The following is a 22,227-nucleotide window of genomic DNA, read 5'->3' on the forward strand; positions in this document are numbered from 1 at the left end:
CATACGAAACTGGAAAAAGTAACATTGTGTATTGGTATGTACGGTCCAGGCTTCCCCAATTTAACCGGGCGGTCCAAACCGGTTATGATTTGCTCTCCTTTAGCTTTGGGCTACGTCGGGCCGGTCCAAGGAGTGACGTCGCTTCGTCATAAGGGTTGGAGGTTTTGGTGATTTATTTTGGGGTGATGCTAGGACCACCTATTTTTACTTCTAACACATTCTCAATTTTCGATAGTTGCATTGAGTCTATTGAAGAAGATAAATGGACAAAAATTAATAAATATATGTGAAAAGTAAAAATGAGTGTATGAATAGCACTGTTCTTTATCTTCTTGTAAACTTGTGAATTATGGTGTCATAATGAGACATGGGTTTAAATATTCCATAACAATATATTTCACACTTAAGGAAGAAGGGAGTTCGGCTAAATTACACAATGAAAAACCTAATTATTATCAAATTTGTTATTCACGAGACTCAAACCTAAGGCTTCTCACTTAAAGTAATAGACCATAGTACTGAGTAACTGCTAAAATATTCCCCTGGTCTAGAGTGACAAACAAATATAAAAATCATTAAGTAGATTAGATGCAAAGCCCTAATTTATAAAGGTAGCTAACCTAAAAAGATTCACAATGTATTTTGATAATCTCCTCTATCCAACATTTCTTTTGTTTTTATAATTTGCTTTCAATCTCGTGACTTGAAAATCACTCACCCAAGTCCAACGCATGGCCTGAAAACGTGGCTTTGCGGGGTCAAAGTGGGGTGGAAGAGAGAAAATCCAATTTGGGGGTGTGAGGGGATGATCAGGGTAGCATGCACGTTCTTTCCCTTTCTCTCTCGATGTAGGATTCAGTCTCAACAAAAACAATTTTAGGAAAGCCAAGGCAATTTATGGGCAAGCAAGGCAACTATTCTTCAAAGTCATTTATAATTACGAGACTTGCTTGGTGAGGTTGTGAGAGATTAGAACAACTTACATGATACAAACACATCGCTACTGGTTATGTGCCAATAAAAAAAAGATATGTTCACAAAACTTACACGTCACAAGGTGCCATCGTGAGCGTATCCATACCGAGTAAGTCCTAGGTAGAAAAGGGTCTCCCAACACAATATTCCCCCGTGTGAGATTGACAGATCTAAACCTCCCCCAAATAAAAGGTCCCTTTGCCATTTTACCTTTCAAGCAAGAGGTCTCAGCGGGACTGTCCGGTCACAGATTCCACAATGCATCAGGGGTCGTGGACCAACCCACTACATCTTACTGGTGTACAAACTAAAAATAGACCCGCAAAGTCAAATTGCAGCATTCGGAGGGTGCATGCAGATTGTAATCTAACACAAAAAATTCAAAAATAACAGAGCACATTTGCAACCATTATATTTCATAATCACAACAGACCGGATAATCGTTATACATTACAGTAAAGTTATCTAACCCAAAAACTTCTCCTCTATAGTCTGTACAGAGTCGACGAAGCAGAAAAACTTTCCCTTTCAACTCACAGTGGTTGTAGTCTGGTGAATCTCATCATATATGCCAGTTTCCTCATTGAACGAGTACCTATATTTGACAGAAACACGTATCAGGTTGCAAGACACATCAATGGCAATTACATGAACCAAGCTAACTAACCCATTGACCTCCTCTCACTTCTATTCCAATCATTCATAAGATTGTGCTTGGTCAAGACAAACTTTCATTAAAATCAGATTAAAAACGATGCCATCTTTTACTATTATTCCCAACATTATCACTAAATCCAGAAAGTTGCCGGTTGCTATGTCATGTCTTGTGTTGTTATAACTTGTAGTTGTTAAGCCATGGTCTGACCAATACAACCAACGACATATAAAGATATTATTCAAATGGAATTTACATCACATCTCAGACGCTGATGGCTCGTTTGGTGTCTAAGATTGGAGTGGATTGGGCAAATCTCAGACACTAATTGGGCGGTTTAAGAATTTAACGGACATAAGCGAGAAACTTTTGACACTTAATATACAGACTATCTAAAGATATGAGAATGAACCGGGACACATCCAAGTAAAAGTAACAACCAGTACAATGAGTTATCCACCAAAAAAAGGACACTGCGCAAAGAATAGAGAGCAATATATACAAAAAATTCTATAACACAAGGATAAATTTTATTTACCATAGCCCTGATGAAGCGGAGCAATAGAGTCCTGTAGATGGGTCATAATAATATCCCAAACTGCTGCTGTAATAGTACCTAGAAAGATTAAACGAACTCGGGTTATTCCAAAATACCCACAGAAAAAATTATTTCAAAATATACTGTTCATATAAGACTCCCAGTTCAGATAGCTATTTGCAGTCTTACTGATAAAAAAAGGAAAACTTAACTATTTAGCATCACGGAAAACCAACTGAGCAAGGGATCACTAGTGGGACCAGTGGGCCAGTTGTAATCAGAACATTATGTTTTCAATTTCATAAACACAAATAATGGCATCATTATATAAGAAGTAAAATTTGAAATTAATTAATAGAATAAGAACTCTTAAATACACAAGTGAACAACAAATAATATTTAGTAACCAAAGGATTACTAAAACACAGGCTTATGTACGCAATAGTTATGCTACTATCATTAATTAAATCATATATGGTGGAAGTCAAAGGATCCGTCATTGTAAATTTTTCTAGACTGCACTACAAACTTCCGTACTTGAAGTCCTCCGCATATATATTGACTTCTTGAGGTATTGTTTATTCATGTTTCCAGACTCTCCAACAAGAGAACAATTCCCTACATACAAAAGAATAAATGCCATCTAGCAAACCATTTCAATTAGTCCCCAATCCATCCCTCACAGAGAGCACTTCTCCACAAGGTCTACTTAGAATAGATGACTACTGTATATCTATTATGTGAGAAGTAGGGTATACATATTGCATATACACACAGAAGACAGAAAACAATATTTGGGAGAGGAGAGAGAGAGAGAGAGAGAGAGTACCCAGAAGACTCATCAAACACATAATCATTTTGCAAAACTCCATCTGGAAAAATGTAAAATAAAATTATTAAGCAGTTGCTATGCCAATATGTCAATTTTCCAAAATCAACATTACAAAGCTTACTCTCTGAATAATTGTTTAGGTTGTTCGATGACGGTGAGCTGACACAATAAGAATTAGGGCCAGAAATCACATTACTTCCTTCAGAAGGTTTAGCAATTGCATGTTCATCATCTTCTGCAAACATATCAAATGCATCATCACCATTACTTGAGATTTCTACAGTGGTTGCGTTGGAACTGGATGTGGCCACAGCAGTTTCCGGTAGTATTGAAGAGGGTGCTCCAGGATTTGTTACATCAGAGGAGGACTCCCACTCCATGCTGAGAACAGATCTCTCTTGATATGCACTAATAGATGTGGGTTCCCTTCTTGCCCGAGCTAAACTCTCATATCCTTCTGAAAAAGAGAGTTGGAAATTATAATTACGAATAAGTAGCATAGCTAGGTTCTAATAGATTGCTGGTTATTTTAGATTCAGTTATTTTAGATTCATTCACATAATGTGTGACTGTTTCATGATTTTATCACTTTGCGGTTGCAGCTGTGCAGTCAAGTTTGTCCAGTGGACAACTTGGCCCTTGTGGTGTAATGTTTCTTTAATTAACAAAAGCTTAATTCTTATATAAAAAAATAATAATGAACAAAAAAGGAGAAGAGCCCACCCCCTTTCTTTTCTTTTATTATTACTTTTCAAATTTTTACATTTGTATTTTTTTTTTTTTTTTTGCACATAGAACTAATGTAAAATAGAATTAAACAATGAATTCAGGGTTTACTGGTTTAATATCAATGAATAATCTAAAACCCCAAGAAAATCCAATCCAAGGAAATATGTATGTATGACCTGGTGACAAATCACCATAACATGGAATGTGCACTAGCATGCGCTAAAATTAGACAAGGAAGCAGACAAGGATTCATAGCTATGTTAAGGCACGCAATCACCCAACCAAAGTCACAGCAGAAAGAACGCAACTACAACCTCTCCTCAAAATTGAATTAAGATCGGAAAATGGAACATGAATCCAAGATTAAAAGTTTGGATAGAACAAGAAAATTCATAACTAACTTCAGAAATGTTAAAGGTGAACCATTTACAGACCTGCCTCACGCTCAAAAATCTCCTTCTTCTCATGATAAACATCTGCAGAACAAAACTTTAACAATAAGCACTTGCAAAAGAAGACACTGGTTCCTTACTAAAGGTTTATGGACTAAATTTGAGGACTGAACAATCACGCATGACAGATTGTCTAATACTTATGCAATTTTTATCTAAACCCAGAAGCAAAATGAACTTAACTGGATTCACCGTTATCCATCAGGTTCATGGCATCTTCAGTTAACTGGTCAAATACTATCTTCGTTTCAGCTGACATCTTCTCCTTCTTGTTTTTAGGTGTTCCCTTCAATCTTCTCAAAGCGTGTAGAACCTGTTGTAATAGAAATTTTTACTTTAATGATGCTTCCAGTGCTGGGGAATCAAAATAATAACTGTCATTTTAGTGCAAATGAAGTCGCCAAAACCAATGTGAATTATTTATAACAATCTTTTATGCATTTCATACAAGCACCCCTACATATTCCCATCTCCACTTCTGCATGTGTGCTGTAAACGTACCATTTCCTAGAACCTGATATTACCAAGCATAAGGCCCCTACATTTGAGGACCAACTTTTCATGCTTTACAATGTGTACAATATATATAACTGAGCACCAGATTAGTAAATAGTAAATAGTAAATTCAATTCATAGCTATTTGATTTAGATTTACTAATTTGTAGCTACTGATAAAAATTATATTTTTTGTAATTAATGTTAAAACCATAGGATCAACCATATAAAGTGTTATTAGCCTTGGAGTTGGCCAAATGAACTTAGGCCTGGGCTTCCACTGAGGATACTTGTTTTCAAACTAAGCTATAGCTACTCTATCAAAAAGCCCTAAAATTGAACCTGCTCATAAAACAACTGCATTAAACCAGAACTACCCAACACAAATCCTAAATAATTCAAAAATAAACTTTGTAAATCCATCAAGTTTTCCATCATTGGTCTTCAATTTTCTACGAGCATGTATGCATCAGCTTTATGCAACAAAACGATTAGTGACCAATTAGAGCAAGTACACATACAAAAGAAAATTGTACTTCTCATAGTGCATCATATTTCATACACCAAATGCATGTGTTTAAATGCCAGGATATGGTGCGAAGATACACAAATGCTCAAGCTACATCAATTTAGTGATTCGGAAATTTCACCTTTGTCAAGTTAATCAATTCCAAAGCTAAATCAGAAATTAGAACAGAATAACTCATAAAATAGCACATCAAATAATCAATTCTCAAATAACACAGGCAATGTTAGATTTAGTAATACACAAACTTAAAATTTTAAATAAAAAGCTTAATTCAAAGAACTAGTAAGATGAATGAGAGTTTACCGTTTCTCCTGGTTCAAGCACATCAGCAATACGTCTTTTTATCTTCCCAATGTCATCAGAAGATAAATCTTGGACATCATCATAATCTTTTGTTACTACAACGTCTTTTCCAGCATATTTTGTAGCAACTTCAACACTATCAAGCCATGCATCCTACAACATTAAGATATAGAAACTGAAGACATAACTAAATCTGTCCTTCACACTAAAAGTCAGCAACCCACAGTGCAAACCCTATTTCATGTCATCGATCCAAAGCCAAGGACTGGTTCGATGCCATCGATCCAGGACAATAGCTTTGGATTGCAGTTGAGCTGTTACAGCTTTGTTAAAGCTTTGTTAAAGATTTGTTGTTTGAATGTTTCTTTTACTGAATCAAGTAATTCAACTGAATTAATCAGAAAGAGATGAAAGCCAATAAAAATACTTACAGGCATAGCAAATCAGTAAACTCCAAGAACCTAATTGTACGAGATACCCCTCTAGCATTAACTACCCAGAGAATGTTTATTGCCAAAAATGATAAACATGTTTACCTTGACTTCATTTTTATTGGCATATTCAACGAAATTTCCATTTGCATCAAAATAACCTTCTTCCCTCTCCTTGTTCAAGTTGAAAGGTTCAATTCGAATCCCATCCTCAACAAAGTCCTCATAATCCTGCCAAAATATACCCTAATCATTGGCTATCGTTTCCATTGATCCAATTAACAGAAGTATCCGGCAATCATCTCGAATGACAAAAGTGCTGCCAATTAAGAAAAGAACCATTCCAAATTACAGATGTACTCAATTAATTTAACCAAGAACACGCATGGCACCGCCGCTATTAAGAAGCAGCAACATATAAAGTTTCCACAAATCAGTTAAATTGCGTGATTCGCATCTTAAGCCGCGACACTGAACAGTTGCTGCATCAAGCAAAAATTTTAGCCGGAGTAGCCACTACACAAATGAAAATTCGAAACTCATTTGGGATGCAACCAAATGTAGTTGATACATATTAAAACTCGAAAACCCGAAGCAAAAGGTGAGTAATTTGTGTAGAGCGTGGTGTGTGTGTGTATATAAATATGCACAGAAAGCTGAAAGAATATGAAAGAATCGAAAGGAGTGGAGGAAGAATGGACCTTGTAAGTAACTTCGGCAGCAGAGACATCGCTGACAACGCCTGCAGCGTCTTCAGTGAAGAGCTCAGTTGTGATTTGGCTGCGGCGCTTGGCACGCTCTTTGGCGGCGGCCCGAGGGTCCGTCGCCGCCGCCGCCGGAGTCGGCCCAATGGCCTCAGCAGGTATGGATTTGAGTGCCGTTTCATCTTCCGGCCTCGCCTTCTTCCCCTTGGGGAACCTAACCCTCTTTCGCCTGCACGCACATTTCCAACCTCACTCAGAAACAACACCCGCAACTAAATAAATAAATATTCCCTACGCCTACGCTTACGCCGGAGGTTTGCCGGAGCTGTCGTCTTCGAAGAAGGGACGTTTCAAATTCCGATTGCCTTCCATTGAAATTTGAAACCGAACCCTGCCAGGCCAATCGATCGTACGAGCCAAATTACGGTTACCTGGGTACCCACCCAGAGAGAGCGACACGAGGAGGGGGGTAGGGTACTGACTCGGGTCGGGTTTTCCCTACTCGGACTCTGGGCTGGTCGACAGGATTAATACTGCTCCATTTTTAATGGGCCAAGCCTTGCAGCCCACAAATGTGCTCCTCTAATCTCTCTCTCTCTCTCTCTAAAGTCCTCTACTCTCTCTCTCTCTCTCTCTCTCTCTATCTCTCTCTGTGAGTGAGTCGAAATGGGAGCATTAGCTGGTTTCTCAGCCCCTCTGAGCTTTTCATTGGCTTCTCGCCGGAGTAGTAACTCATCATCTCTTCCTTTATTGCCTCTCAGTCGCAGGTACGAACAACCAGTTTTTCAAAAAAAAATTTAATGCAAGCGATATTCTACATTAATTTACGCTAATTACTAAAAGGAGCGGAGGGTTTGACCTCGGGACGCAGTTTAATCTTCAGTTTTAATTTTCGTTTTTGCATAGTAATATTTGTTTATTGGTTGTTCATGTTTTGCTGGTGGTGGTGCAGAAACTCAACGCCCAAGTCCACAGTGTCTGCCTTGCACAGTCCGTATGGCGATTCTTTAGCAACTGGTAAAAATTAAATTCCATACCCAGTTGTTCAAAATTCAGTTCAATGCTTGAGCTTAATCCGTAATTTCGGTCATTTTTTTTGAATAATTTATGACTATGTACATGTATTTGGCTATTTATTTAGAGTTTATATTCAGTTTTGCAGACTAGTTTAAATTCCAAACGTATTGCTCTTTCCAGGGTTATCTAGCAGCACTTGTGGGTCACCTCTAAAGCTTGACGGCAACGATTTTGGTGATACTAGTACAAGGTCTATAACTTTCTGCCCTTTTGCATAACTTATAGAATTTGTTTTCGATTCTATTTCAAGTGTGTTTTCAGACTATATTTGTATTGGTTTTCACATGATATTGTTTTTGTGACCCGGTAATTTTATCTTGGAAAATGATTTTCACAAACCCCATTTCAATCCGAAAATAATCCTATCAATCTCTGTCCTACTTAAGGCTGTTGAATTCTACTCCCCCAATATGTTGCATGATGTTTTTTTATTATGTTTAGATGGGATTTTAAGTCTATGAATTTTTTTTAGTTATGGTGCAATAGAAGCCAAAAAGGGGAATCCACCCATACTCCCAGCTGTGATGACCCCAGGTGGACCATTAGATCTCTCGTCTGTATTATTCAGGAACCGTATAATCTTCATTGGGCAGCCAGTCACTTCAGCGGTGGCTCAACGAGTCATATCCCAGCTTGTGACTTTGGCTACTATTGATGAGAATTCAGATATACTGGTGAGCTTACACTTTCTCCGCTCCTCTTCTCCACCCCTCTTTCAATTGATTCACCATGGCTAAAGTTTTAATATGTCAAAGTCAGTTTCTTTCAAAGATTCTGACTTTGTTCTGTATCATTTCAGGTGTATTTGAACTGCCCTGGTGGGAGTACATACTCTGTTTTGGCAATTTATGACTGCATGTCTTGGGTAATGTCATGAAGCTTCGTTATCTTTCAGGGTTTTTTTGTTCCAATTTTATCACATTTCTTTGCTTGTGGATAAAAAAAAACAATTTTATGGCAACAGAGACAATAAAACAACATAGGAAAAGGAGTGTTCAAGTACAATAGTAAACAAAATAACAGAAATGCAAGAGGGAATCAAACCCCTCCTAAATTGCAAAAACATCTTCCAGGACTCTCTAGGACTTATGCAATGAGCAAGTTAATAGCCACAGTTAATGGATTTTGAATATCAAGAAATTTAAAACACCCAAGTCCACAACAACAACAACAACAACAACAAAGCCTTTTCCCACTAAGTGGGGTCGGCTATATGAATCCTAGAACGCCATTGCGCTCGGTTTTGTGTCATGTCCTCCGTTAGATCCAAGTACTCTAAGTCTTTTCTTAGAGTCTCTTCCAAAGTTTTCCTAGGTCTTCCTCTACCCCTTCGGCCCTGAACCTCTGTCCCGTAGTCACATCTTCGAACCGGAGCGTCAGTCGGCCTTCTTTGCACATGTCCAAATCACCGGAGCCGATTTTCTCTCATCTTTCCTACAATTTCGGCTACTCCTACTTTACCTCGGATATCTTCATTCCCAATCTTATCCTTTCTCGTGTGCCCACACATCCCACAAAGCATCCTCATCTCCGCTACACCCATTTATGTTCTTGGATGTTGAATATAGTATAAATTCACTGTTCATGGATGTTGAATATTTCCTCACTTGGTTACAAAATCATGTTGCTGCAATCTGACTGGTTATGTTCTTCTGTATTGTATTGATAACCTAGCATATTGGGACATTTAATCTGGTATTGGATCGAGCTATTATTATATTTTCATTGCAGTTAATGATGATACTAGCATAATATAATGGTAGTTCAGTCCAATAATTCACAATTAAAAGTTCCGAATCTTCTGTGGTTTCGAAATCATGGAGAAATTATAAACATAGAGTGCACCAAAGAAGAAATAGTTTTATTTATAAATTAAGTTCCGTTTGCACTAAATAATTTTTTTATGTTATCAGATCAAACCTAAGGTAGGAACGGTATGTTTTGGAGTAGCGGCAAGCCAAGGAGCACTTCTTCTTGCTGGGGGAGAAAAGGGAATGCGCTATGCAATGCCAAATGCACGGATCATGATACACCAACCACAGAGTGGATGTGGGGTATGAATCAACTTTTTTTTGGTATAGCTTGCCTATTTTGTTATAAGAATATGCTTATAATAGGGTAGGATAATGTGAATTAATGGGCTATATGATAAGTAAAAGTGCATTGTATTTTGATGGTCTATTATCCTAGTTGGCACTAAAGTCCTTCCTACCTTGTGCTGTTATCAGTTTTGGTTATGGAGAAGACCTAACTTCTTTTTGTACCATATGGTAATTAATTCTGTAGTATCATTAAGAATATAAAATTCAAAGTTTGGTAATGAATAATGATATAGAAATCTCAAAGTGCAGTTACATGAGAGGGATTTGCAAATCCCATCTTGGAAGTTGTCATTTACAAAATCCCTCATGTATGCCTTTGCAATGTTCATGTCGTTTTTTTCTTTCTAATCCCTTCTATTTAACATTTTATGGTCCATTCCTTACTAACTTCTCCATCCCTTGGGAATTGGAAATCCCTCACCTAAATACAGTCCAAATGTTCTTTTCGATCCTTGCATTTGCATCACAACATTAATTTAGCAAGCATTTTGGTATGTTGGATTCAAGGACTCTAGATTACTTGTAAAACATTTTTTACATTTTCATCACTCCACAATGCATGCATTTAAGAATATAGAAATTGGAATGGCTATGGTAGGTTGGATTCTAGGATTGTAGATTGCATTTCCACCGTTCCACTAACTTTTAGTATGGACATTCGAGAAAATGGAACTTGATTACATTTCTTTTCATATTATACTGATCAGGAAAAAAAAAACCGATTATATATTTGTGTTAAATTGAAGTTCGAGTAAAATGTTTTCATATTAACAGATCCCTTAGAATCGTGTATGCAATGTGGCCCAGGTTTCCATTTTTCTTATGTTCAATTCTGATTGATATTATTGACCATGAAGCATGTTATTTCTTAGTCCTAGAACTAATGCCTTTGAAAATTCTTAAATGTTCTTTTTTATCGTTGCATTTGCTTGAGATGATAAATATTTTGGTGGCTTCAGTAGGCCCTTAGATGATGATGGAAACACTGAATTCTGTATCCTCTTATTATTGGTTCTACCAAGCGTTTGGTTACGTATGATGGTTCAGTACTAAAGGTGTTTGTGAGTTTGACCAAATTGTTCCATCAAAACGTAGATGTATTTTTGAAAGTGTGAAGGTCTCCAACAAAAAAATAAATACAAGTGTGAAGAAGGAATACTACCGTGAGAACATAACTTCTTGTTTTAGTTTCTGTATTCAATCTGTTTAAATACCTCTATATTATGTTACATAACCAGCAAAGGTCTCATAACTGCATGAATTTTTGGTCAATAATCTCATATCCAATTTGTGACTTAATCTAGTTTTAATATCCGTTTTTGTTTCTTGCCCTATTTTCTTCTGTAATCATAACTGCATGAATTTTCATAGTAATATGCTAATTCATGTATTTATGGTTGATTTTTCCATGTATTTTGAAACAAATTGAAAGTATGAGACATTAACACTATTAGTTTCAAATTCTTAGATTGTTTGTGAATTATTTTCCGTAAATTAAAATAATTTCTTATATACTAATTACTACATGATCCGTTTTGTTTTAAATCCATGGATTGATTTTTGCATTATCTTATTGTAGGGCCACGTGGAAGATGTGAGGCGGCAAGTGAATGAAGCAGTTCAAACTCGCCATGTCAGTCTCTTCTCCTCCTTTAGTTATATTCTTGAAATTTTTTCTGGATATATATTAATGTTGCAGCCTAATTGATTTCAATCAAACTGAGCAGAATAATCAATTCTGTTATAATAATTTTTCTAATCAAGTCAAAGTTGAAATCTTATAGACATTTACAAATTGAAGGTGTGCGCTGAGACCTGTTGCTGCACAGGGCTACTAGGGAAACTTGAATTAGATTCAACCCTATTCGGGACTGGGTTGTTGCAAATAAATTAATTGCATAAGTTGCAACTTCATTTAATGACATACCAACCTTAGGATCCAAGGAAATCTCGTTTTGTTGGTATTTCCTAAAATTTTAATATTTTATAGTGTTACAAGTTGCATGCGGGTGTTGAGAGCTGTTGATTCGCAGTGCTACTTGGACAACTTAAATTTAGGTTCAGCCCTGTTCGAGGATTCACTGTGCCATTAGTTTAGTCTTCATTTGTTGACAGACAAACCTTGGTCATCAAGGGCTGTTAATGGTAGATAACAAATCCGTGATCACCTTTTTGAATATGCATGGATCTATTGTCAGCTAAAGCACGTACAATAAAGAGCGTCTCTAAGAACACTTACTGCTCCAAAAACTCAAAAAGCGTTCTCCGAACCTTTGAGAAAATATGTACTACTCAGACCCTGCATGGGCAGGATCCTCATCCACTGGACAGCTCCTTTTAATGTTTCAAAGAATATGCATCTGTGATTATTGCTTTTCGAGTTCCAGGAAATTGAGATTTAGGGTTCTATCAATACCGTGCTCAACATGCAATCATTACAGCTATTTGTTCGTTTTATTCATGAAATTTATGACTTCCGTCTGCTCCAGTATAATTCTTTTAATTGGTCTTGTGTTGTGATAAATTTGATGCAGAAAGTTGACAAAATGTATGTTGCATTTACTGGACAATCTCTAGAGAAAGTACAACAGTACACAGAGAGGGATCGTTTCTTATCTGTTTCTGAAGTAACGTTGCTAACTCATCTCTCAAATTTCTTGTTCTGTGTATCGAGTGCATAATTTGTGACCCGTGTAGAGTTACAGAAGTACCATAACCCTCTTTTAACCAAATTACCTTTTCAATTTCCCTCAGTTAGTACCTATATCGAGCTTCAACTATTATTAACCCTTTTATTTATTGTGTTTTAAATTGCAGGCTATGGAATTTGGGCTTATTGACGGCGTGTTGGAAACCGAGTATTGATTCCAAATTTGTACCGTATGTTTTGAGTTAAAATTTCAATGTTCGTTGTTAAATTGCTCATGTGAGCTGCTGCTGCTGCTGCATTTGCAAAACGATCAGTCATCGGTTATCCAATTGATTTGGTTCCAATTCTGCTTCACTTCACTTGAGATGTTTTGGAGATCACCCCTCTACTTCCCACTTTCCCCTTCTATATATTCTGTTCACAGATAAGAGAGAATCTGTATAAAGAAGGAGCCAGCAGGAATTGCGAATTGGTAAAATGTTGATTCTGTTAATAACGTTAAGAAAGTTGAGGTTCCATATCATAAAATCAATTGGTAACGTGGAAAGTGGCTCAAATTACTTAACAGGCACATACAAGGTACATTCTTTTCCCGGTAAGGGTTTACACTCTTAATATCGCAACATGATGGATGTTTCCTGCTCGCTTAAAGACTTGGTAAGTCAGTCGTACAAACGCATAGAAGGTTTTTAACATGCAAAGATACTGTATAAAAGGAAAAATTGAAGGAATTAAAGATGTATATCTTTATATATCGCAACATAATGGACGTCTCCTGCACGGTTAAAGACTTCATTTCCTTCCGTGATGGGGATTTATACTCTAAATCCGTCCTCTCACTCGTGATGAATTTTCATATGAAAGTTGAGGTTCCACCGTACTTAAAACCAGTTGGCAATAAAGCCAATAGCCAAACTCGTTAAAAGCGCATGCAAAGTTCATTTTTTCTCGATGCGGGATTTATACTCTCAACCCAACTAATTGTGTATCATCTAAAATGCTAAGAGAACTCCGTGTGTGCGCGTGTGTCTATATATATACAGAGAGAGAGAGAGAGAGAGAGAGAGAGAGAGAGAGCAACCAGGGCCAAGGCATTTCAAATTCCTTGCAATAAATTTTAACAAAACACACAATTTCCTCTCCGTTACGAGAACAAAAATGGCTACGCTTGTAGTACCACAACCGGTCCCTCCGGTGGCTGAAGACTGTGAGAAGCTTCATAGAGCTATGCAAGGTCTCTCTCTCTCTCTCTCTCCCCCTCCCTCCCTCACATTGGCCTTGAATGTGATCCTACAAACATGTTCTACATGGAAGGATCCAAAGCATTCCAACAAAAATTGATTGTCGACAAATACCGTGGTTAATTGTGTTGGATCTGTTTCCTGTCGATTTTCTATGTTAATTATACGTCCAAAGTCAGATTTTGTTTTGATCTATGTTATTTCTTCTTTTATTTAGATCCAAGTAATTTACTTCTCTTTTTGTTTTCTTCTGTTCATTATACTCCAGCGTTAATTGGGAATACGATAACTTTTAATGAATATACAAATTAACTACATAATGAGTCTTGGCAAAGGACATTCTGTATTAAATAGGGAGCATCATCAAACTAAATTATAGATCGAGATTAGTGAACATCTAATTCAAAATTTCGATTTATATCTCTTAACTACTTATGAAAACATTGTCGAGCAAGCCAACATGAGTAGTTAGTGTTGTAATAAGTTACCAATTGTTTAGCGCTTGAGCACTCCTATATATATATATATATATATATCTCGCCTTCAATACATTGTGGATCGATATGTTTGTCAATAAAACTGGCTAAAAGTGCAGTACATTATTAATTTTAAAAGAAATAATTTCTGATATATATCCATGCTGGTGCAGGATGGGGAACAGATGAGAATACTGTTATAAACATATTGACTCATAGGAACGGTAAGCAACGTTGTTTGATTCGACAAACTTATGCTGAGAAATATGGAATGGAGTTATCCAAAGCTCTAGAAGACGAACTTTCTGGGGACTTTCTGGTGATGACTTGCTAGCCCTCCATACATGCTTTCTCTCTAGTTCAATTAATGGGCTTAATCAGTCATTAACTTTCTAATCAAGTAGTTGTGTGGCTATATATGCAGAGGGCAATGCTTCTGTGGACACCGCATCCTGCTGAACGTGATGCATGGCTAGCTAATGAAGCGCTAATCTTGAAGGACAACTCCGGCCATCGTCACTATGTAATAATGGAAATCGCTTGTACAAGAACATCCCGAGATCTTTTCGAGGTGAGAGAAGATTACCATTCCCGCTACAAGAGATCTCTCGAAGGAGATGTTGCTTTTCACACAACTGGAGACTTTCGCAAGGTAATTGTGTTTACATTTAAAAGGTAACACCAACCTACGATTGCTAGCAGTTTGACAACATAAGATGATAATTCTATACATCATACTACGCGTTATTGCAGAATTATACTAATTTTTACAGTTTTACCCTGGTGGGCAGCTGTTGGTACCTCTTGTGAGTGCTTACAGGTACGAGGGAGCTGAGGTAGATATGACATTGGTAAACCTAGAGGCTACCATACTTCATGAGAAAATATCTGAGAAGGCTTATAATCATGAGGAGATCATCAGAATTCTAACCACAAGGAGCAAGGCACAACTGAATGCAACACTCCAACACTATAACGACCAATTTGGCCATCCTATTAACAAGGTACATACGTGTGGGTACATATATAGATGGCGGATCTATGACACCGCAAATTTAAAACCAGTTATGACAGAAGTATTCAATGAATGATTGAGAATTAAAAACTGTAACTTTTTCAAACTGAAATAATTATATGTTGATGATAACTTATAATTCACTTTATCATTCTACTTTAGTTTTTCACATTTTCCTTAATTAGCAAGATTTTTTATATTGAGTATTACCCTAGCCATTCTATAAGCACTATATTTTTCCTTTCTACTACACCATTTTCTGTGTGGTGTGATGGGAGCAAAGAACTCATGTTAGACTCCATGATTCTCACAAAAGTCTTGAAACTCTGAAATTTCAAACTCAGTTCGATGATCAGATCAAATTCTACCAAGACTGTTATGACTAGACACTTGTTCGTGCAAATAACTTTAAACTGATCAAATGTATCATTCTTTTCCCTAAGAAATTCTACCCATGTAACTCAGAGAAGTCATTTACCGTGACGCAAACATACTTCTCTACTTCATTATAGGTTATTGTTATATGAATTTGGTTAGGCATTTGTATGATAGATCATTGTGTGGGATACTTTGTTGGAAGCTAACCAGCTCCTGGTGTCGGGGAGTCGAAGGCAGCAAGATACTCCCGAGCAAAAGGATGTCATTTGCATCGAAGAAGAAGAAAGAGAATGAAGGGTTCTAGTCTCCAACGGCTAGTTTTGTTTTTAAATGTTTGTGTAAGTGTGTGAGTGACAAGTGTACACTCCAGATTAAATCACTTAACCCCAAATGAAGGGTTAGGATGTAATCTGGAGTAGTAAGGCTTAATGGTTGTTAAAGCCTCTTGTCAATCACCTTTTTAGATAAGTATGGGTGATGGAAATGCACCATACTCTTGTGTAATGTACACACTACTTATTCAATCAAGTCTGCTGCATTATTTTGCACATCAGAAATCAATCTCCAAGTTCTTTTTCAATTCTCTACTATCCTACCCAAGAAACCGATTCAAACACTCAATCAAAAACACAAAATAAACAAATTTTATCATGGCCTCAGAGCTTTGTTACTGATCTTACAACTTTCGGGGCGTAATCTGTGCAAGATAAGATCTTTGGGAGCACCAACGTAGTGTCTTCTATAACAACAATCAACAAACAATTCTGGAAATGAAAGGATCCAGCAGTAGCAGTGAGCTAAAAGCTCCAGTCTTTGATGGGGAGAATTATGATTTTTGGAGAATAAGAATGACAACCATTTTCAAATCCTATGATCTATGGGATATGGTTCAACATGGGTATGAACTACCTGAGATGGAGATCGATGCTCTAGAGGAGGATCTCACAGAAACACAACTCAAAACACTGAAGCAGAATCGGATGGAGGATGCTAGAGCACTTGGAATCATTCAAGGTGCTGTCTCAGACACCATTTTTCCGAGGATAGCAAATGAAGAGACTGCAAAGGGAGCTTGGGAAGTTTTACAGCAAGAATACAGAGGAGACACCAAAGTTAGAAAGGTAAAACTTCAGTCCCTTAGAAGAGATTTTGAGTATACAAGAATGAGGGAAAATGAGCTGTTAAAAGACTACTTCACTAGGCTGTTTGATGTTGTAAACAAGATGAAAACATATGGTGAGGAACTGCCTAATGAAAGAATTGTCCAAAAACTGTTGATTAGTTTGACTAAACCCTATGATTCAATAGTGAGTGTTATAGAAGAAACCAAAGACACTGAAACTCTCAGTGTACAAGATGTGATGGCATCCTTAAGAGCTTTTGATCAAATGCTCGAGAGGCATGCTGACTCTGCACCTGAGAAAGCCTTTCAAACACTCAATGTTGGATCTAGTAGTCAAGCCAGTGCAAGCAATCAGAAACCACAGTGGAAGGGCAAAAGCAAGAAATGGGAAGGAAAAGGGTATCACAACTCAAGACCTAACCAAGGCAGCAACACCAATGTAGGTCCAAGAACCAAGCAACAATGCAAGCACTGTGATAAATTCCACCTTGGAGAGTGTTGGTTCAAGGACAAGCCTAGATGCCACAAATGCAACAGGTTTGGGCACATTATGAATGACTGCAGATCAAAGAATGTGCAACAAGTAAACTGTGCAAATCAAGTGGAAGAAGAAGCAAATGTGTTTTGTGCTTTCAATGCAAAAATGGAGAGAAACAATGAAGTGTGGTACATTGACAGTGGCTGCAGCAACCACATGACTGCACATGAGTCTTTACTTATTGACATCGACACAAACTTCACTGGAAAAGTGAAAATGGGAGATGGAAACATTGTCAAAGCCACTGGAAGAGGAACTCTGGTTATCAACACCAAGAAAGGAAGAAGATGTATAAGGGAGGTGATGCTAGTGCCTGGATTGGATGAGAATCTACTTAGTGTGGGTCAAATGATGGAGCATGGCTATTTCCTACTCTTTGGGGGAACTGTGGTTGAGATCTATGATGACAGATCCCTATCAAACTTGGTGACCAAAGTGGAAGTGAAAAACATAAGCTTTCCACTTGTGCTGAAGTACTTAGAAGAAGTGGCAAAGAAAGCAAGTGTGACAAGTTCTATGAAACTATGGCACAAGAGACTTGGTCATTTAAACATGACAAGCTTGCAAAATCTGCAAAAGGATGAAATGGTGCAAGGTATACCAAAAATGGATCAATGCAATGAAATTTGTGAAGGGTGTGTGTTTGGCAAGCATCACAGAGATTCATTTGAAGCTGGAAAGGCTTGGAGGGCAACAAAGCCACTCGAATTGATTCACTCAGATGTGTGTGAACCAATGAGAACAACAACAATCAGTGGAAACAGGTATTTCCTAACCTTCATTGATGATTATTCACGGATGTGTTGGGTGTATTTCATGAGGTTCAAGTCTGAGGTATTCACAATATTCAAGAAGTTTAAGGCAATGGTGGAATTGCAAAGTGGATACCAAATCAAATGACTAAGAAGTGATAGGGGAGGTGAGTACACCTCACATGAGTTCACTGTATTCTGTGAAGATGTAGGGTTGGAGAAGCAACTCACTGTGGCATATTCACCACAACAGAATGGGATTGCAGAAAGGAAGAATAGGACTATAGTCGAAATGGCTAAGTCTAAGATGCATGAGAAGAACATGCCTTATAAATTTTGGGGTGAAGCTGTGAACACCTCAGTGTATCTGTTGAATAGGTGTCCTACTAAGGAATTGGAGAAGAAGACTCCATTTGAAGTGTTCAGTGGAAGGAAGCCTTCTGTGAAGCATCTGAGAGTGTTTGGCTCAGTGTGCTACAATCTCATCCCTCATCAACTAAGGCACAAGTTGGAGAAATCAAGTAACAAGGGTGTTTTTGTAGGCTATGGTACCAATGAGAAAGGATACAGAGTTTATAATGTGTTGACTCAAAAGATAATCCTATCAAGGGATGTTATCTTTGATGAAGACTCAATGTGGAACTGGGATACAATGGTAGAGGAAAATGACAGTGTCTCTTTACAAATTGACCTAAACAAAAGGCAAACAAGGGAGCCTATAGAGACCTCAGTTCAAGAAGAAGTCACAGATAATGGTGACATACAAGGGACTCCACAGCAAGCTACTATGAGTCCACAATCAAGTCAATCACAGACAACAACTCCTAGTTCAACTCCAGTAAGATTGAGAAATCTGGATGAGATTTATGCTACATGTAATTACTGTGTAGTAGAACCAGAAACGTATGAAGAAGCTGAGAAAGGCAAAGCTTGGAAGAAAGCAATGAAGGAAGAGCTTGAAATGATAGAAAAGAATGACACTTGGGAACTTGTAAATCGACCAAGTGAGAAGCCTGTGATTGGTGTAAAATGGGTGTACAAAGTGAAGCTAAATCTAGATGGTTCTGTGCAAAAGAACAAGGCCAGGTTAGTGGCCAAAGGTTACTCACAGAAACCTGGTGTAGACTTCAATGAAACCTTTCCTCCAGTAGCAAGGTTAGACACCATAAGGACCTTGATAGCACTAGCAGCCAAGAAGGGTTGGAAGCTGCATCAATTGGATGTTAAATCTGCATTTCTAAATGGAGTGCTAGAGGATGAGGTGTTTGTGGAACAACCTTAAGGGTTCACAAGTCAAGAGTTTCCAGAAAAAGTGTACAAGTTAAGGAAGGCTCTTTATGGCCTAAAACAAGCTCCAAGAGCTTGGTACAGTGAGATTGATTCCTATTTCATTGAGAAAGGATTTCAGAAAAGTCCTAGTGAAGCTACACTCTACACCAAGACAGAAAGCAACAACAAGACACTCATTGTCTCAATCTATGTAGATGATGTTGTCTACACTGGAAATGATGCTGCAATGATGGAAGAGTTCAAGGAAGAAATGATGAAGAGGTATGAGATGACTGACCTAGGCCTCTTGCATCATTTTCTTGGCATTGGGGTAATTCAAAAAGCAAGTAGCATCTTTATTCATCAAAAGAAGTATGCTGAAACTTTGCTTGAGAAGTTTGGTTTGAAGGGTTGCAAACCAGTTTCTACACCCTTAATTGCAAATGAGAAGCTCAAGAAGGAGGATGGAAGTGAACCTGCAGATGCTAGTCTCTATAAAAGCATTGTTGGCAGTCTATTGTATCTAACTGCAACAAGGTCGGATCTGATGTTCTCAGCAAGCCTACTTTCTAGGTTTATGCAGAATCCTAGCAAGATACATATGGGCACAGCTAAGAGAGTGCTAAGATATGTACAAGGAACTCTTGATTATGGGATCAAATATGAGATGGGAAAGTCATCTATTCTAATTGGATTCTGTGACAGTGACTGGGGTGGCAGTGAGGATGATAGTAAAAGCACATCGGGCTATGCTTTCACTTTCGGATCAGGGGTATTTTCATGGGCCTCTGTGAAGCAACAAAGTGTTGCACTGTCCACAGCCGAGGCAGAGTATGTGAGTGCATCAAAAGCTACAGCTCAAGCTATTTGGCTAAGGTTCATACTTAAAGATTTTGGCGAATTGCAAGTTGAAGCCACACCACTTCTGTGTGACAACACCTCTGCAATTGCCATGACTAAAAACCCAGTATTTCATCAGAGAACAAAACACATCAAGAGAATATATCATTTCATCAAAGAAGCATTGCAGGACAACACAATCAAGCTAATCTATTGCAGCACAGAAGATCAGATCGCAGACATATTCACAAAAGCACTACCGAATGAGAGATTCAATTACCTGAGGGGTTTGCTCGGATTGACTCCCAGAAGCAGTTTAGAAGGGAGTGTTGGAAGCTAACCAGCTCCTGGAGTCGGGGAGTCGAAGGCAGCAAGATACTCCCGAGCAAAAGAATGTCATCTGCATCGAAGAAGAAGAAAGAGAATGAAGGGTTCTAGTCTCCAACAACTAGTTTTGTTTTTAAATGTTTGTGTAAGTGTGTGAGTGACAAGTGTACACTCCAGATTAAATCACTTAACCCCAAATGAAGGGTTAGGATGTAATCTGGAGTAGTAAGGCTTAATGGTTGTTAAAGCCTCTTGTCAATCACCTTTTTAGATAAGTATGGGTGATGGAAATGCACCATACTCTTGTGTAATGTACACACTACTTATTCAATCAAGTCTGCTGCATTATTTTGCACATCAGAAATCAATCTCCAAGTTCTTTTTCAATTCTCTACTATCCTACCCAAGAAACCGATTCAAACACTCAATCAAAAACACAAAATAAACAAATTTTATCATACTTGGGACCTGGCGAATAGACGGTTTCGATCTTCAAACTTTGCAATCCCTGATATAATTGAGTATATGCTTAATCAGTTAATTGCATGCATGTTTGGTTATAACTAGCAGTATTTGACTGTTAATCAGTCATAGAATTAAAATTAGAGGATCGATTAGATATTAATATGGGCTAGCTGCATATATACGCATCCATGCAGGACCTGAAGAAAAACCCAAAGGATGAATACCTTAGGTTATTACGAGCCAGCATAAAATGCTTGACGTGCTCTGAAAAGTACTTTGAGAAAGCTCTGCGACTGTCAATGAAAGGCCTTGGAACCACGGAGGAGATTCTGACGAGAGTTATAGTGACTCGAGCAGAGGTCGACATGAAGAAGATAATGGAACAGTACCAGCTCAAGAATGGTGTCTCCTTGGCTCAGGATATTAAGGGTGATACTTCTGGTGACTATTTGGCCACCTTGCTTTCCTTGATTGATCATCATGCATGATACAGATGCCAACCATGGACCGCTTAACTTGCATGCATACTTGAATTCTGTTGATTAAAAAATAAATTATAATTATTATTTATTAATAAATGGTGTAATAATGAATAAGTTTTCAAAACGCAAACATTGTTACTTTTCTATTAATATTCTTCTTCTTTCTATTCTGAATGAAGCTAAAAATAATTGTGGAAACTGATTTCCATCATCCAAGGAGGAAATCAATCGTGGATTAGAGACAAAGCCACATGGACCGTAGGAAAGATAAAAAGTTTTTAGAGTTTGTAGGGTGAAAAACAAAATTTTTACGGACTTAAAACATGCAAACAACCTTCCTTCGAGATCTTTAATGGTTTGATGTATTCACTTGTTTTTAAAATAAATAATTATACCTCTGGGAGCACTACCTTGATTTTCATCACTTTTGTTCACCCTGAGTGAGGGTCTTCTTCCTTTCTTTGTATGCTCCACCACCAAGGACCACAAGACACCCTTTGTAGATTTTCAATTGCACCAAGTTAACCCATCGATGGATTCGGTTGCCTACGTACTTCGTTTTCAACAAGGATCAAACGCCATAGTTCACCTCTAGAACTAAGGTGAGGGTGGAGAAAGAGTAAGAGTGTAAGCTAGGACATAGTCAAGGGAAAGGAACAGCTATAATGTTGGTGCTAGTGTTTGTGTTTTCTTCTAATTTTCTCTCTACTTGGGTCTTAGAGAGAAAACTCTCTCTCTTTTCTTTCTCACTTAGTCCATAAGGTCTAAGAGAAGTGTGCTTCATAGATTTAGTGATCGTTTCGTTTTTGTGACATATCCGATATTTTAATAGATCGTGTCGTGTCAAAG

At 37.7% G+C, this 22,227-nt stretch overlaps 3 protein-coding genes across 3 annotated transcripts; 2 read left to right on the top strand and 1 right to left on the bottom strand.

The window, feature by feature from the left end:
• Positions 1-1,354: 1,354 nt before the first annotated feature.
• On the bottom strand, positions 1,355-7,121 carry LOC126623166 (uncharacterized). The gene is made up of 10 exons (XM_050291965.1): positions 6,951-7,121; positions 6,641-6,872; positions 6,045-6,170; positions 5,509-5,661; positions 4,365-4,494; positions 4,164-4,205; positions 3,122-3,457; positions 2,998-3,040; positions 2,169-2,246; positions 1,355-1,570 (listed from the first exon to the last, which is right to left on the bottom strand). Exons 1-10 carry the CDS (start codon positions 7,013-7,015, stop codon positions 1,504-1,506), a joined length of 1,272 nt encoding a protein of 423 aa, XP_050147922.1. The 5' UTR covers positions 7,016-7,121; the 3' UTR covers positions 1,355-1,503.
• A 115-nt stretch (positions 7,122-7,236) lies between these two features.
• Positions 7,237-12,816, top strand: LOC126623170 (ATP-dependent Clp protease proteolytic subunit 6, chloroplastic-like). Its single transcript, XM_050291970.1, has 9 exons — positions 7,237-7,410; positions 7,596-7,660; positions 7,841-7,910; positions 8,193-8,394; positions 8,520-8,585; positions 9,634-9,774; positions 11,402-11,455; positions 12,357-12,449; positions 12,640-12,816. Exons 1-9 carry the CDS (start codon positions 7,310-7,312, stop codon positions 12,685-12,687), a joined length of 840 nt encoding a protein of 279 aa, XP_050147927.1. The 5' UTR covers positions 7,237-7,309; the 3' UTR covers positions 12,688-12,816.
• A 703-nt stretch (positions 12,817-13,519) lies between these two features.
• Positions 13,520-21,545, top strand: LOC126623168 (annexin Gh1-like). The gene is made up of 5 exons (XM_050291968.1): positions 13,520-13,706; positions 14,363-14,508; positions 14,614-14,841; positions 14,981-15,193; positions 21,091-21,545. The coding sequence occupies exons 1-5, from the start codon at positions 13,631-13,633 to the stop codon at positions 21,382-21,384; spliced, it is 957 nt and encodes a 318-aa protein (XP_050147925.1). The 5' UTR covers positions 13,520-13,630; the 3' UTR covers positions 21,385-21,545.
• The last annotated feature ends 682 nt before the right edge of the window (positions 21,546-22,227 follow it).

The sequence above is a fragment of the Malus sylvestris genome, chromosome 5 (genome assembly GCF_916048215.2).
Source record: "Malus sylvestris chromosome 5, drMalSylv7.2, whole genome shotgun sequence".
In the NCBI taxonomy this organism is placed as follows: domain Eukaryota; kingdom Viridiplantae; phylum Streptophyta; class Magnoliopsida; order Rosales; family Rosaceae; genus Malus; species Malus sylvestris.

Bases quoted from the DNA above. Each gene is read 5' to 3' on its own strand.
- LOC126623166 (XM_050291965.1), bottom strand. From the start codon at position 7,015: ATGGAAGGCAATCGGAATTTGAAACGTCCCTTCTTCGAAGACGACAGC. The intron at 6,873-6,950 runs GTAAGCGTAGGC...ATGTGCGTGCAG, and splicing joins AGCTCCGGCAAACCTCCGGC to GCGAAAGAGGGTTAGGTTCC. The intron at 3,458-4,163 runs GTCTGTAAATGG...TCTCTTTTTCAG, and splicing joins GATTTTTGAGCGTGAGGCAG to AAGGATATGAGAGTTTAGCT.
- LOC126623170 (XM_050291970.1), top strand. From the start codon at position 7,310: ATGGGAGCATTAGCTGGTTTCTCAGCCCCTCTGAGCTTTTCATTGGCT. The intron at 7,661-7,840 runs GTAAAAATTAAA...TGCTCTTTCCAG, and splicing joins TGGCGATTCTTTAGCAACTG to GGTTATCTAGCAGCACTTGT. The intron at 11,456-12,356 runs GTCAGTCTCTTC...AATTTGATGCAG, and splicing joins AAGCAGTTCAAACTCGCCAT to AAAGTTGACAAAATGTATGT.
- LOC126623168 (XM_050291968.1), top strand. From the start codon at position 13,631: ATGGCTACGCTTGTAGTACCACAACCGGTCCCTCCGGTGGCTGAAGAC. The intron at 13,707-14,362 runs GTCTCTCTCTCT...ATGCTGGTGCAG, and splicing joins GCTTCATAGAGCTATGCAAG to GATGGGGAACAGATGAGAAT. The intron at 14,842-14,980 runs GTAATTGTGTTT...CCTGGTGGGCAG, and splicing joins CAACTGGAGACTTTCGCAAG to CTGTTGGTACCTCTTGTGAG.